Below are 16620 nucleotides of genomic sequence, written 5' to 3'. Positions count from 1 at the left end.
AGGGTGATGGTGGGGCTGCTTGTGGAATTAGGAAATTCAGGAATAGAGTGGGATCCTCTAATTCTGGCCTTTGCGAGCAAGATGTTGAATCATCTCTTCCAGTCTTCTGTAACTGCATCCTAGGGAATCAAAACTAGCTACCAGCTTTCCTCTGTTCTCTGTATTGTCTACATTACTTGAATAGCACGCGAGTGGTTTTCACAGTCTTTTGAGACATTTGGTGAAGCAGACCAGTCAATAGCAGAACTGATAGTGTGTTTTTCATGAGGAGAAAGTGAGCTGGTTCACATGTCCTGTGCCTGTTTGGCATCCCCCACCCTCGTTCTGTTTTCCACAATCAGAAGTTTTGGTTATGAAAAGTAGATTAGGAGATTAGTTGACTTTCCATAAGAATTAGAAACATTTTAAGTATGGAACAAAGCTACTGGAAAGGGGAGGAGGACCTAAGATTTTCCAGCTGTCAGAAGTGGATGTAACAACCTTTGTATGTTAACTACTCAGAGAGATGGCATAATATACAGTATTTGGGAAAAAATGCAGCTGTTTGTCCTTCCAGGCAGCTGAAATCACATCTAATAGTCACTAGACTACCTTTTGCATTCTACATCTAAAGGTTATTCAAATTTTGGTTCATTTTAGCTTTCATGCATAAAATGTTTCATTTTGGGTTTTCAGTTTTTCTGTTTTACTCTTGTTGAGACTAAATTATTGAAGCTAGCCTGAGGAAGAAGCTTAAAATTTTGTTGGTGAGGCAGAATGTGGCTGCAGGAAAATAGAGCAAGCTTGTGGGTGGTTATGAGTTTAGGTTCATTTGATGTTTGTTTCACTTACCTGATGTCAGGGATGCAACCTACTGTTTCCACTGGGAGGTAAATGTACCCCCAAAAAGTAGGCATGTCTTTCTACAAAATAGAAATATGTACAGTATCATTTTGTTTTCCTAAATACGTATGCTCTAGAAAGTTACATTTATAACATTTCAGAGATAAAAAAACATCATCTGCAAAAGTGGGAGTTCTGCTTCAGGTAGTTTCACAGATAAGGAGAGCATGGCTCTGTGTGCGAATGTATGTATTACTCATGATCAAATTAGTACATCTTAAGGACTACTTACCTGTATGCTGGAAGACTGTGATCAGCTGAGTGTTCTGGTAACATGTTCGGAATGTAATGGTTCTGCCTAAATTGGTCTCGCTCACTGCAGTGATAAAGAAAGTTGGCCCTTACTCTTCCTTACCTCTAACAAACTTGCATTTTGGTTTTGACTCTGTAGTGTTAGAGACTGACTGCAGGAGAGAATTTGGCTTTTCTTGCAACAGCTTTGCATTTTCTCTCTGCTTTTACTGATTTTCAAATCTTGTTTCATATGTTCATATTTTAACTGTAACTGCAACTTCTTTATACATAGCCTGGTAGGGTGTTGTGTAGTTTGGTTTTTTTTTTTCCCCCTCCTTTTTTCCCTTTTTCTTTTGGGGGAGGTAGAGTGCGTGTGTTTTGATTTTTGCCTTGGTGTTGAACAGTGTTGAGAAATCTAGCAAGCATGAAAAGCTCATTTAAGAAGGATGAAACATAAATGCTCATTACTTAGGGAGTGCTCTAACTATATAATCTGTAGCCTGAAGGTTTTTGTGCTAATGTGTATAAATTCAATGCATCTAATAGAAGAGGTAGGAAAAAAGTATTAGTGTTGTTTGGATAATGCATCATTTGAATCGTGCAGCATATGAATACCTAGGAATACTTACGATCATTTTCCAAATTATTTTGTCTTTACTGTAGGTTATTGGTACACCTCAGAGACCTTCAGCGCCAAATACTATCCTGGTAGGAAGTCCACATACACCTAACACACATTTTGTATCACAGAACCAGACTGCAGATTCTTCGCCGTGGTCTGCTGGGTGAGCAAAATAAAAGTTACAAGGGATTAATAAATTGTTTGGAACTTTTGTTCTAAATGTTCACTGTGATAGTGTATGTACTCTTCAGGCTAGCAGTGTGAGAGAGATGGTCTGTTTACCTTTCCATCAAGAGCACTTCAACATTAAAGTATATTGTATTAAAATCGGGAATAGCCACACAAAAATGAATACCCCCTCATTTGTTGTAAAAGGAACTAGAATATTTTCTGTAAACTCTGACGGATATTCTCACATTACTTACATTTAGAGAATTTAGCTCCTAAAAGGACACAGGAATTCATCTGACTTGATTCAGTTTTTAATTTGGCATTTCTGTTTTGCTGGTGTACTTCCAAAAAAATACAGTACATTTCAGATTGAACAAGTGTGTCCCAAAGTATCATTTGAAATAAGAAAGTAGTCCTTATTGGGAAAAAGTATGAGATACAATGAATGCATTCTTTTGGTGTCTTTTCTCATGCAAGCTTGTTTTTAAATGTCTCTTGTTAAGTGTAGTTGCTTTAAGACTAAATTTGTCATCAGTGTCTTGTTACACATAAATAGTTTTCTACTTTGGAATAACACAGTGAAATGAGATGTGGAGAACTGAGAGGTTCCGTTGCTGATACTAATTTTATTGATGCTTATATTTTTTCCTCAAGTTACAAGGAACTTTTTATTTAAAATGTATGCAGAAAACTTTGTTATACTTCTTGTATCTTGTAACTTCAAAGTTTTTGTAGGAACTTCATATACTGTATAACTTCAAATCTGTGGTTTAGTAATAGTGTAATGTTTAGAGAGTTCAACCACTATCAGACTTCGTCTGTTCAGTCAGTATCGGACTTACGTCTGATATGCTCAGTCAATATAATTTTTTGTGGTCAAAGTAGATGGGCTATTTAAATTTAAAAAAAAAGACAAAAAGGACGAAAAACAGTTACCTCCTGTAATTCACACTTCATATTTTAGCATTTATCCCCCTATCCCTTCTTTTCTTGAAGATTGGAAGGTTTTCTTTATTGACTTCTTCAAGGAATATCCTTATTTTTAACTTCTTGTCTGCTACTGGAGCTAGCAGAGTTGCCAAAAGAATGAATTTGTACTGTGTTTCAGCATCAAGATATTAGAATTGTTAATTATTGTAAATCATAGGGGAAAAAAATTACAGGAAAAGATGTTGGGAAGGGGTGAGAAGCAGAACAAAAGGGAAGGCTTGGTTTTTTACAGCAGTGTGCCTGTATTTGAAAAAGAGACATTAAATATTCCAAAGTTCAAATCTTCTTAAAATATATATTATACGTATATTTAGGAAGCGGAACAAAAAAGGAGAGAAGAATGGCAAGGGTTTACGTCATTTCTCTATGAAGGTTTGTGAGAAGGTACAAAGAAAAGGAACCACCTCATACAATGAGGTGGCAGACGAGTTGGTTGCAGAATTCAGTACCACTGATAATCACATTTCACCAAATGAATCAGTAAGTATATGGGAGGTCAATTACACGTGAACTGAATGGGGGAAGAGAAATTTCTTTTTGAGACTTTTGTATTTCTTTTCCTACTGCTAAATGAAACAGTTCAGACATTACCTGAGTTTACCCATTTACTGTAATATATCTATTTTCAAACGTTTTTGTCACAGGTATGTTTTTGATTAATACACTATGTCTACAGCAGGCTTATGACCAGAAGAATATTAGACGACGTGTCTATGATGCCTTAAACGTCCTTATGGCCATGAACATTATCTCTAAGGAGAAGAAGGAAATTAAATGGATTGGTCTACCTACTAACTCGGCTCAGGAATGTCAGAATTTAGAGGTACATGTATTAGGAAGTTCACAGTGGCTTTGTGTTTGAGTAAATGTTTACAGCTTTAATAGGTTCTGATACAACATGTGCATGTGATCTTCTGAGATAGCAAGGTAGAATAGTATGGTCCCTTTTGACTCTCTCTTAAATTTTATTTGTATGTACAGAACACACATTTAAACTTCCAGATTGCTTAATTTTTTTTTTTACGTGTCAGAAATGCAGCTCTGTCACAGCTTTTGCAGTATATGTGAAATGCGTCTGAGTGGAAGTTAATCAAACTGAAAGATTAATGTGCATTTCCAACATTGCAATAGTGGTGCTCAAGAGTCAGGAAGATTGTTTTCTCCAGATGCCAGACAAATAATACATCTGTGATGATAGTTGTTGCATGTGTATCAGCATATATATGCATTGCTCTTTCTTTATTGCTGCAGGTCTTAGGTATTTCTGACATTTGTCTTACATGAACATGTCAGACTTTTTTACTGCATGTCTTGGGTAAGAAGTAAAATGTTTTATACTGAAAGGCGTTCATGGAAGTTCTGGAAGGACTTTTTTTTTTAGTATCCTGAGATTTGCAAGATAATAAAGTTACGGAGCTTTACTGAAGTCAATTCACTTTATCAGAATAGAATAAGACTTTGTATTTATTCTTAATAAGTCTAAATTCCCTTCAGTAGGACTGAAAAATCAGTGTAGAAGCTGACAAATTGGAAAAAAATTTGGAATCTATCTACAAAGGGCTAATTCTGTGGAGATTTTTGTTTGATACTGAGAATTGATTTTTCAGTTAGTACTGTAATTGCTACCTAGATGAAGAAAATATAGGGTATTTCTCAAATACCCTATATAAAATTCAATCTGAGTTTTATTTAAGTATTTATCATCCCAAGTGAAATTTATTAGTTAAGGTAAGAGAGTGATAATTGGGGCATAAATAATAGGGTGAGTATGGAAGGTGAAGTGGTTTGAAGATGACAGTGCTACGTGCTGAACAGGGAACCAGCTAGCTGGGGGGATTTTAAAAGTAGATTTCTTTGGATCTCACAAAGTGTGGCATTGCCAGTAATGTTGGAGCAAAAGAAAAAGAAGTGTGGCTCGTTCAGCTGGGTTTGATGTCATGATTGATAACGTCCTAAAGAAGAGTAGGATAATATTAGTATTGAAGTAAAAAAAAGCAACTTAGAATGTAATAATGCACAGTGAAGGTTCATGCGTTTAAGATGGGAACAATGATAACTTCTGATACCAAAGTAAGAACTTGTTAATTGGATGTCACAAGAGGAGGAAAGAGTTAACCACTGAATAATTGAGCCACAAGTGTAATACAGTCTTGAAAATAGCAAAAATCCTAAGATGTGTTGAGCTTACTTGAGGAAATTGCAGGATTCCTCCCTTCCCCATTATTGCTTCATGAGTATTCTAGCTCCTATTTCTGCAAGCTCTGTTGACATTTAAATTATTAGTGACATTACCTGTGAAGTTTTGCAGTAAGATTCTTTGGAGGCTAATGTTTAATTTGTGAAATTGTCAAGCCTAATAAACTTTTTTTACTATTCCATCTGATATTGCTTAACTTCACCCTTAAACTGTTGAAAAATCAAGCCAAATAGTTTACAAGGGAACGTAGGAGTTTGAGGGGTTCCCCGTCAAGTATTTAGTCTTTTTAAAGCTGTACTTTGTGTGTAAATTAGAATATTAGATTTGGTAAAATACATCCTGATAATGCAAGAAGAGAGGGTGTGGGGCAATTAATAAGGTCTGTATCTTGAAGTAATATGGAAAGCAATGTAGTTTGCATGTATGTCATAGGAAAGTATCTCAGGTGAGTTGTGGTAAGTTTTTTGGGCGGAGGCAGTTATTTGACTTATTTTCTAATGCTGAATTAAGACTTGGTCCTACCTTTTTTTTTTCCCTTTTTTTTTAAAAATATAACATCATGCCTTTTTGCAGTTTTTTCAACTGTGTACGCTTCTGGTTTTTATTCACCGAAAACAAACAGAAAACTGCATTCATGTGAATTTTTAACTCCAGTAATTTTCTTGTTAGTTGCATATTTTAAGGACCTAAGAATAACACTTGATGTCCAGGCCAGTGGTTTGTCTATCTAGTATCTTGCCTGACAGTAGCAGTTACCTAGGAAGGAGTATAAGATTAGAGAAAGTATTTAGTGATGTTTTCTCCTGTAACTTGTGATTCAGGCATAACCTGAGGCAGATGTAGTATCCTTCTATTTAATAGCCCTCAATTAATTTTTTTCTTCCACAGATTTTTACTTTGTACAAAGTTTACTTTTAATACTGAGTCATTTGTGGCAGTGAGTTTCAGGTGTGTTAGAAGCTTCTAATGAAATACCTTTTATTTGGTTTTGAACATACTATATTTAGTATGTTAGTATATTTAGTTCAAATATCCTCTGATTTTTTTTTTCTTCCTCATTGGAAGTGATGGTGACCTGGTCATTCCTTGTTCAGTTTCTCCATCCTATTCATGGTTTTATAGGTATTTCCCATGTTCTCCCCCATTATTTCATTCTCCTTTCTGTAGAGTCCTAGTTTATTCATTATTCCCTTGTATGAAATCTGTTCTGTACCATTGATTATCCTGATTGCTCTTTTGTATGGTCTTTTTGAAATAGAAACAACAGACCTACAGAATTGAAGATGTAAATGTTCTGGTTCATACACTGATGTAGTGATAATTTCTGTTTTGCTCTCTGTTCCTTGCCTAATAATTCAAATTTTTGGCTGCTGTGGTGTACTGAGCTGATGGGTTTTGTAGATACTGTAATTCAAGTTCTCTACTGAATGTCATTTTTATTTCTAAAATATGCATGGATAGGATTATGTTTTCTCACACATACCACGTTACATTTACCAAAAATAATTTTGATGATATAATCGCTGAATGCTACAAGACACTTGGAGTGTGCTTTATGACGAGCTCTCTTTTTTACTGTGCCAGGTAACCCAGCATTGTCAGTAGATGCTGTCACCTTGCTCTTCATCCCCTTATTCTGATCCTCTATAATTTGAATAACGGTCTGTACATTAAGTCCTTGTGGGAATCTGCTGGTGACCTTCCTCCACTGAGAAAGCTGTTTGTTTCCTACCGTTTTGTCTCCTATCTTTTATGTTATTATTTAGTATGTATTTAATACTGTGAGGACTTAATCTTGGGCTCCATAGCAGCTTCATTTCTTTTAACAATCTTTGACGGATCTTCTCCAGTACCTCCAATATCAGTAGACTACATCAAGTGGATCCTTCTGGTCCACATGCTCTTTGCCCCCTTGAGAGAATCTGGATAATTCTTGGAGGCATAACTTCTGTTTGCAAAGATGTTTTTACCCTCTCCCCAATATACTGTACTTTATTCCCCAGTGTTCTAATGCTGTTCTTTGTTATAGTTTCCATCAGTAGTACTGATGTGAGTCTTGATAGTTAGATCTCTAAATTATCTGCAGAACCTTAATGATTGACATCATATGTCCTACCTCCAGTTCTCTGGTATTGAAATGATTTTAAGGGGAGAAAATGTTGATATAAAATGCTACTTAAAACAAACTGACCAATCCTTTTTCTGTCTTAAGGTGGAGAAACAGAGAAGACTTGAAAGAATAAAGCAAAAACAGTCTCAACTACAAGAACTCATTCTACAGGTACAGTCAAGGTACTCTTGTCTATAGGGCAAGGTAACTTATATCTGTATTCCTGTTTTATCCCAGTAAGGGATGGGAAACTTCTAAGAAGACTAGAGGTGAATTTCAGGATAAGGCGTATGCAGTTTTAATTTAGCACTGTAGTTTAGCTGGCACCATGCTGTTGGCCATTGCTATTGGGGAAGCCAGCAACCTTCCATGAGTTACGATGAATTCTTTTGCAGTTTCAAGTATGTTTAAACAAGATTTGTGCTGACAGGAGCTGTAATTCATACTGTACCCTCTGAATTTTCCGGTTCAGTTCTTGTATCTAGAATGTTTTTCTGTGTTAGAGTCCATAGGTAAAATTACGTGACTGTAGAGGTCATCTCTCATAATGCTCTGTGTCTGGCCTTTCTGGGACGTTGCCGCCCCTGCTGTGTAAGTGGCTTAACCGCTGTGAAATAGTTGCTGAACTCCTTCCCAGATTTCCCCTAGTACCCTGGGGGAAGCAGTAGTCTATCCCCTAAGTCACTGTGCTGCTGGTTCACTGGAAGGTATCCCTTAGTAGTGGCATTACCTATGCAGTAGGAATGAGAATCTCAGGGAGGGCATGCAGAAAGAAAGTACAGACAGCTGTGAGACAACAATCTCAACAGCTGCTTGATTTTTATCAGCCTCTGTGTTGGCTTTGGGTTTTGTTTTTTAATTCCTGTTTATTTCATTTGATTCCGTGACCAGAAAAATACTTCTTCTTAGTTTGGTGGCTTACTGTAAGGTTTATAACTTGAGTTTCAGTAGTTAACTTGAGTTTTTAATTCTTACAATTGCTAATCTTGAAAATATGAACATTCCATTCTGAAGAGCAGTTTTGGTAAGGTGTGAGAGTAAAGTCACTAATCTTAGCTGAGTAATTCGGAAACCTAAAGTCAGACATTCAAATCCTAAACGTTAACTGTTTTTTAGCATATAATTTCAGCAAAAATACAGTATTAATCATTCAACTGTTCTTGTGGAGTGCGGAAGCTAGCGGGCAATAGTAAAAAGAGTGGAAGTAGGATGTTTTATGAAAATTCCTTTTTCCACTCATTGTTATCTCTTCATTCTGTCAAGGATCTGTCCAAGGAACTGTCCTGACATAGTTATTAAAATGTGCATTTTTTTTTTCCTCAGTCAAGTTTTACTGTGTTATATTTTTCAGTACTATCATTTGTCTCTCTTGCGTCTTAACATGCAGGGATATGGTGAACGCTCTCTGTCCTTTTGTGCATTTACTTGCTGCAACCATTGCTGGTATTCCTTATCTGAGGGATTTTATTGTTAACAGGATCTTAAAGGTTTATCATCTCACTATTGCTTTTTCTAGCAAATTGCCTTCAAGAACCTTGTTCAGCGAAACCGTCAAGCAGAACAACAGGCAAATCGACCGCCACCTTCCAATTCTGTCATCCATTTGCCATTTATCATTGTGAACACCAGCAAGAAGACAGTGATTGACTGCAGTATTTCAAATGACAAGTGAGTTACAAGTTTTCTGTCTGGCTTTTGGTACAGCTATGAGTTTTATGTGCATGCTAAAGTGTTCATCTAGATTGTTAAAAATTAAATACAAATAAACTTACTTGGGCCTTTTGTAGATTGAGAACGTGATTTCAGACAGATAACACTTAGTCATGTTGAATAGAAACAGTTTTATAGATCTTTTTAATAAACAGAATAATTGCATTCACATTTAATAACTTATTTAAGACTTACTTTGCTTCTAACATCTCTAGATAGTAAGGCAGCTCTGCTGAAGTTTATTATACTTTACCAAGTAGTGTTTTCCTTTGGCTTTAACATGATGAAATGCAGCCAGCAGAATTGAAAATGAATTTGCTTTCGGAACTGCTGTTCCCTGCTTTTGGTTCAAAAAGCTAGGTTTTTCATCTGCAGAATAAAAGCTGAATGTAGCAGTGGTTTCTACTTGCACTATTAGCTTACTAGAAAAGCTTAAAAACATGAAAAAAAACCCACAGTAGGCAGAGGAATGGGATTAAAGAAAAAGTTACCAAACATGAAAAATGTTTAATTAAAACTCTGTATCTGTTAAACCTGTTAATGATTTATATAGTGTGTATAATTACAGTTTTAGTTGCTTGCTGTCAAATACATAAATCTTGAAAATTTTGATTGCTTAATCCGATGTGTCACTGACACTGTGTGTTAAACTTTTGAAATGCTGCAGTTCCTGAAACTGGAAAGGTAGTTAAAGTAATTGAAGCTAATTGAGACATTTTTTCCTCTCCAGGTTTGAATATCTATTTAATTTTGACAATACTTTTGAAATTCATGATGATATAGAAGTACTAAAACGAATGGGAATGGCTTGTGGGCTAGAATCTGGAAGCTGTTCAGCAGAGGACCTAAAAATTGCGAGGAGTTTGGTTCCTAAAGCTCTGGAACCATATGTGACAGGTTAGTTATTCCAAGAAGAGTTGTTTTGTTTTCCTCCTTAATACGGGACTCAAGTAAAAAGCATGAAAATATCTAAGATCAGTTAATTTCCACTGGTTTGTGGTGAAGATTTCTAACAAGTTTTCAAATATATATGCTTTTTAGTGTACCTTAGGGAACAATATAACATAGAGGTTCATAGAGAATGGGCTGTTGCTCTTCACAGAACCACATTTTGCATTATACCACACAAGCAGGTCTTTGCAATGTGTAATTCTTTTAAGAGGACAGTATTTATAGTTGATTCGCCTGCAAAGGCAAAAGGTAATAAGTGCAAACATGGTCATGGCTTCATTTTATATTCCTTTATAATTTTCATTATATAAGAATACTGAAGATATCTGACTTTCTCATTTCAAAATAAAGCTTTTTTTTAATATATTCTGAAATTTTGCTGTTGCGCGAGCTTCTTTTTTTTTAATTATGCTGTTTTGTATATAGTACCTCAATATGTTTTGTTGTTTTGCTTGCAAGACTCCTTTTCTGGACTTGAAAAGGATTAAATATTTCCACTGAATTAGATGAGTGTGTGTTAAAGTATTCTTGAAATACATATTGTTCGTTTTACAGAAATGGCTCAGGGATCAATCAGCAGTGTATATGTCACATCTTCATCAGGTTCTGCATCAAATGGCACAAGATTTTCAGCCAGGTGAGATGAAATTATCAATTAGCTTTTAAAATTGGTGATCATCAAAGAAACCTAAGAGATTAAATACTTCATGAAACAAGTTCTGTTTTGATTAAATGTGGTGTGGATATGTATTTAAGTTTATTCTCAGACATCGCTTTTACTTGAGTAGTGGTGGTTCTTACCAGTGTCATTAAAGAAATCTTTTACTATATAGTGGAAGAGAAATTGTTTAGACTGATGTTGATCTTGAATGTATTATTTTTGTTTAGTTTGATGTTTGTGACAAGAAAACAGATGCTTCCCTAAAGATATAATGTGGGCAAGATTATCCTTTGGTCATTTATTGCCTAACTTAAAAAAAGGTTTTGGTCTTTCAGTTTTAAACAGCATCAGAAGCTGGTAGAGTGATAAACCGTGACTTGTATTTAACTTTGTGTTGGACATACGTCATTTCTCAACTTACATAGCAAGAGAAAAATAGTAGTTAAGACACTTTTTCTTATGTAGTCACTACTCAATAGTTTCTTGCTGTTGCATTAATCAAAAAGATGTCCTTCTGTGAGCTCTGCTAAGTTGTAAAATGAGTCAGATATCATTGAAATGTTCAACATTGTTAAAAAATATTTGAATTGAGCAAGCTGATTAGCTGAACAAATTATCTGCAACGGTGTTAATTTTCTACCAGTTGTTTCTGTTGTGTCCAGAAACTTAGCCTTATCTGAAAAGTTAGTTAAATTTTTGTTGTACGTGTAATGCAACTAATCCAATCTGGGCAATTTTAGAGTTGCAGAATGATTTGGGTTGGAAAGGATCTTCAAAGATCATCTAGTCCACTCCCCCTGCTGTGGGCAAGGACATCTTTCACTTGATCAGGTTGCTCAAACCTCAGTCCAGCCTGACCTTGAATGCTTCCAGGGATGGGGCATCCACAGCTTCTCTGGCTGACCTGTTCCGTTGTCTCACCACTCCCATCGTAAAAAATTTCTTCCTTATGTCCAGTCTAAACCTACTGTCTTTCTGTTTAAAACCGTTGCCCCTTGTCTGTCACTGCAGGCCCTGATAAAACATCTTTCTCCGTATTTCTTACAAGTTCCCTTTAAGTACTGATAGGGGACAGCAATTGATATTGATAGCAATAAGGTCTCCCTGGAGCCTTCTCTTCTCCAGGCTGAACAACCCCAACTCTTCTCAGCCTTTCTTCATAGGAGAGGTGTTCCAGCCCTCTGACCATTTTCATGGCCCTCTTCTGGACCTGCTCTACTAGGTCAATATCTGCCTTGTACTGGGGACCCCAGAGCTGGATGCAGTACTCTGGGTGGAGTCTCACAAGGGCGGAGTAGAGAGAGAATCCCCTCCCTCAACCTGCTGGCCATGTTTCTTTTGATGCAACCCAGGATACAATTGGCTTTCTGGGCTACAAGTCCACATTGCCAGCTCATGTCCAATTTTTCATCCACCAGTATTCCCAAGTTCTCCTCCACAGGGCTGCTCTCAATCCCTTCATCCCCCAGTCTGTATTGATACTAGGGATTGCCAGGACCCAGGTGCAGGACCTTGCACTTGGCCTTGTTGAATTTCATGCGGTTCGCATGGGCCCACTCCTCAAGCCTGTCATGGTCCCTCTGGATGACATTCCTTCCCTCAAGACTATCAGCTGCCCCACTTGGCTTGGTGTCATCCACAAACTTACTGAAGGTGCGCTCAATCCCTGTTTGTCATTAAGGAAGATACTAAATAGTACTGGTCCCAGTATGGACCCTTGAGGGACACCACTCGTTACTGGTTTCAATTTGGACATTGAGCTATTGACTGTAACTCTTTGGTCATGGCCATCCAGCCAGTTTCTTATCCATCGAATAGTCTGTCCATCAAATCTCTCTCCAATTTAGAGGTAAGAATATTGTGGGGGACTGTATCAAAGGCTTTCCAGAAACCCAGGTAGGTTACTTCTGTAGCTCTTCCTTTGTTCATTGATGCATTCACTCCATCGTAGAACGCCACTAGGTTAGTCAGGCACAATTTGCCCTTGGTGAAGCCATGTTGGCTGTCCCTAATCGCCTCCCAGTCTTCCATATGCTTCAACATAACTTCCAGGAGGATCTGTTCCACGATTTTAGCAGGCACTGAGGTGAGGCTGGAGAGGAGAGGGCAAGTTCTAGATTACTTTGGCTCTTTCCACAACAATGACTGTTCTATGTCAGAATCGCTGGCAGGCTCTGCCTTGTAAGTTATTTGGGAAATTGCTATACTACTGAAATTCTTAAGGAAGTCCTAATTTTTAGGACATTTTTTAAGCCATTTGTGTTTAAAGGCAAAAATTCTGTATTGATGGGGTTTCTTTAGGCAAGGAAATACAGCTTTATTCTTGTTCTCTGAAGACAGTCTTCTGGCAGCTTTTTCTCACCCATCTGCCTTCCCTCAGAGTTGGAAGGAGGTCCTTCTACAGATAGTATCTAGCTCACTTTAGAAGGCTAATGCAATTACATATTTAAATTATTTCTTTAAAAAAAAAAACCCACCAAAACAAACCCTTTTTGTAGATGGTAGGCTTACTTGAATGCAAAGCAAACAAATACGGAAATAACTTGCAAGGGAAACAGTTAAGCTCAGGGATGTGCGGGACTAGCAGTGGTGAGGAGCGTGGTTTATGCTCCAGCCCGTTCCTGTCCCCAAAAAATGGGGAATTCTGCCTGTTTTGTGTTAGGGAACTGAAGCTTGAGTGAGAATACTGCTAAAATAGCTTTAGAGAAGCAGAACTTACACGGTACATAAAATCTCCTGTTTTCACTAAGGTTCCTTCTGTGATAATGAGCATGGTGTTAGTGAAAAAGAGCCCATGTATTTTTAAGACACTGACATTTGAATAGGCCACTACTAGCCAGAGGCCAATAGAAAACCAGAGGCTGACTGGTTCATTATCTTGGTGAGAAGCACAAGAACTCCTACCACTTCTGTTTCTTAGGAGGTTGGAAAAGGGGAGTGAGAAATTATGTTTAATTATAGTACATATATAAATATTCATGGCAATAGGAAACTACAAGATGTTTAGCTTTTCTGGTACCAAAAATTGCTGCCAAGGCAAATGCTGAAAATTAATTAGAAGCTCTCTAAAAAAAGTCGGCAGAAGACTGAAGATGCTGCTACCAATGCCTTCATCTCAGTTTCTTTGTCTTACTAGGATACTCAGTTTATGAAATCCAGTTCCATTTTTATCAAAAAGAGGGGAGACAGGTGTTGGGTTTGTACTTCCAAAGTTCACAGGAACACAGGAATAATCTCCTTTTTTTTTTTCTTTGTTTTTGAAACTGCTTCTGCAGATAACTATGGAGAACCTGTTGTAAGTCATCTGACTACAGCTAGACAGATACCTTGGTATCTTCCTTTTGAATAAGCGTGCAGAACAGCAGGAACTCTTGAAAATGTTTTCCTTGTGAGCTTCTAGGGTGTGCCCCTGCAATTTCATTCTGTGTGAAGAGAGACCATTGAATTAGCTGCATACAACAGCAGTGTGCATGATTGATTATGTGCATTAGCTGGATTAAAAAATGACTAGCAAACATTTTTGAAAGCAATTTTGTAATGATTAATGTCTTTCAAGTTGGAGATATGATTTCTGTGATTTTTTAGAAAAACATTTTGTCGAGAATTTGTGACCAAATTTAATAGTTTATCAAATTACTGATCAAGTAAACAATAAAAAAGATTGGCAAAATAGCAAGTAATGATGGAGGCAGGAATGTTCTGGCTCTGTTAAAATAAAATACTTCTGCATACAGTTAATTCATCTAGGAACAAGACGTTTCAGACCACATCTACAATATGTGTGTGTATTTTGGTGGAAAAAGAACGAGAAGTAAGAAAGTGGATACTCTCTAAATCTACTTGCTGATCCAGGAGGTGGATTGTCAGTGTAGGGATACTCTCACGGAGGGAAAAATATGAGATGCTGAAGAGGTTTTTTAATGGTTTTTTTGTTTGTTTGTTTTAGGTTGTTGGGTTTTTTAAACTAGAAAAGGAAAGCATAATGAGAAGAAAACAACTTCAAGTTAAAAATACAGCACATGTAGCAATGATAGTTTGCCATGTAATAACAAGGAATTAAGGAGAAGCTATTAGTTCCTCGATTTTCCAAGTCTTTGAATCAAGATTAGTGCTTCTGAGAGACATGATTCACTTGTGATGCAAGTGTCCAGTGCTACATAAAAATATTAAAGGGCTTAAATAGCTGTGTAGCCTTAACACTATAAATGTACTTTAGGAGAAACCTGGAAAGCATACTTCTAAAGCGCCTGTGAAAGGATTTCATCTTTATATTAAACCTAAAGGAAGAAACATAGTAAGAACCGTTTCAAAATTACTTCAATTGTTTCAGCTTTTGAGAAACAACTTAGACACATATTAAAGACAATTTATAAAGTAGCAGTGGCAGGTTCATTAAAGGAATGGAATAGATTTATGATTACATTTAAGAGCACAGTAAACTGAGAAAAATCATTAAGTGATGCCAACTGGCCTCTTTTTCTTTTTTGCAGTGACTTTTCCAATGGTGGAGATGGGATGTTGGCTACAAGTTCCAATGGATCTCAGTACAGTGGCTCCAGAGTTGAAACACCAGTTTCTTATGTTGGGGATGACGATGACGACGATGACGATTTTAATGAAAACGATGATGACGACTGATGCCCTTTGCTTGTAGACTATTTTTTGTTAAAATTCAGCAAGTTTCAGGAATAAATTGTTCTAGGGAGAAGTGTCTCAAATTACTTTGCCCCATCCCTCAAGGAGAATATTGGTAAGCAGTTCTGAGTTTAGAAATTGCACCTCTGATAAGCAAACAAGGATTGTTTTATGTAGGATATTTTTAAATGTGGTGTGGATGTGTGTTTTTGATACCAGTGTGTTAATGCAGAGCCTTTATTTACTCTTGTTCTAGGGGTTTTTGGTTTGTTGGTTGTTTTTTTGTTTTGGGTTGGTTTTTTTTTTTTTTTACTTGAAGGAAAATGGATTTTGCCCCAATGTTCTTGCGAAGTTTGCTAAAGAAAATGTAGACACATCATTGAGAAATAAAATGCTATCCTTCTGTGGAAAATGAATACACTGAATGGCAATTTATTTGGAGTGTATTTTGATTATGCCACTTTTTGAGGGATAGTGAGCTAATGTAGTAGTGTTTTTTGTTAATCACGCAGTGTCCAAAGAACCAAACAAGAAAGATACGTCCTACTTTTTTTACATGTTAAATTCCAGAAATGTTGTTGTGAACTTATTTTCCCTTAAATTATATCTAACATTATGATTCCATCAAGTTTATATACTTTTCACTGTATGTTGGGACATATGAATTACAAAGTTTTTGGCAAATGTTTACTGCCAGTTGGTGCAGCTATATAAAATGTCTTGAAGGTTTGGAATGATTTATTGCTTATGGTAAAATTTGCCTGATTTCTTACAGGCAGACTTTGGAAACTTTTTATTATATAGTTGTTTACATACTTATAAGTCTGTCATATAAAGACATGTACTGAAACAAATGTTTGTATTTGTTTCATAAGCATCTTCCTGTAATCTATTATAAAGTTGAAATTAAATATAGAGAATGTTTTAAGTTTTTTAACTCAAAATTTGTCAATCATTTTTAATAGTTCATTTTTATAAAAGGAATTTCAGGGCAGGTGGTAGTCTTTTTAAATTTATTCACAAACAATTAACTGCACAAATACTGTCAGCTGCCTATTCTAAGACAGTAGTCTTTTTATTGAAACACAAATAAACTTTTCTGTAATATTTTATGGAATATAAAGAGACTATAATTGTTTTACTTGTTTAACCTTGGCACTGTTAGTTTTTATTAATAAAACGCGCATGGGCATTTTTAACAAGCTCTGTGGTTTTTCTAATTTTAGGGTTATTTTAGAACATTTCACTTCCTCTCGTCACAAGACCTAGAATTAACTGTCTCAGGATGCTGCATCTGCACTACAGAGGGCCGAGATTTTTTGCTTTGATTTAGTAAATTGCCCTTATAGCTCTTGGTAACTTACGATGCAAAAAGCAGTATCTTACCCTGTATACTCTCTTCTTTCATGTCTCCTGTTGCTCCTCAGAGCGTTAGGCCAATCTTAGTACTCCAATCC

General features: G+C 36.4%; 1 protein-coding gene across 2 annotated transcripts in view; it reads left to right on the top strand.

Moving 5' to 3' along the window:
* The window catches only part of TFDP1 (transcription factor Dp-1), a 50575-nt gene extending 34213 nt beyond the window's left edge, over positions 1-16362 (top strand). Inside the window, exons 4-11 of one of the 2 annotated variants that reach the window (XM_009326267.1) lie at positions 1780-1901; positions 3214-3379; positions 3576-3722; positions 7309-7377; positions 8723-8874; positions 9647-9813; positions 10423-10504; positions 15019-16362. In XM_009326267.1, the coding sequence (XP_009324542.1) occupies positions 1780-1901; positions 3214-3379; positions 3576-3722; positions 7309-7377; positions 8723-8874; positions 9647-9813; positions 10423-10504; positions 15019-15166 (1053 nt within the window). In that variant the 3' untranslated portion in view covers positions 15167-16362. The remainder of the gene's footprint in view (positions 1-1779; positions 1902-3213; positions 3380-3575; positions 3723-7308; positions 7378-8722; positions 8875-9646; positions 9814-10422; positions 10505-15018) is intronic. The other variant, XM_009326268.1, reaches the window with a different exon arrangement.
* The last annotated feature ends 258 nt before the right edge of the window (positions 16363-16620 follow it).

Source organism: Pygoscelis adeliae, unplaced genomic scaffold (genome assembly GCF_000699105.1).
Source record: "Pygoscelis adeliae isolate BGI_AS28 unplaced genomic scaffold, ASM69910v1 Scaffold156, whole genome shotgun sequence".
NCBI lineage: Eukaryota > Metazoa > Chordata > Aves > Sphenisciformes > Spheniscidae > Pygoscelis > Pygoscelis adeliae.
This window is presented reverse-complemented; position numbering and strand designations above follow the sequence as displayed.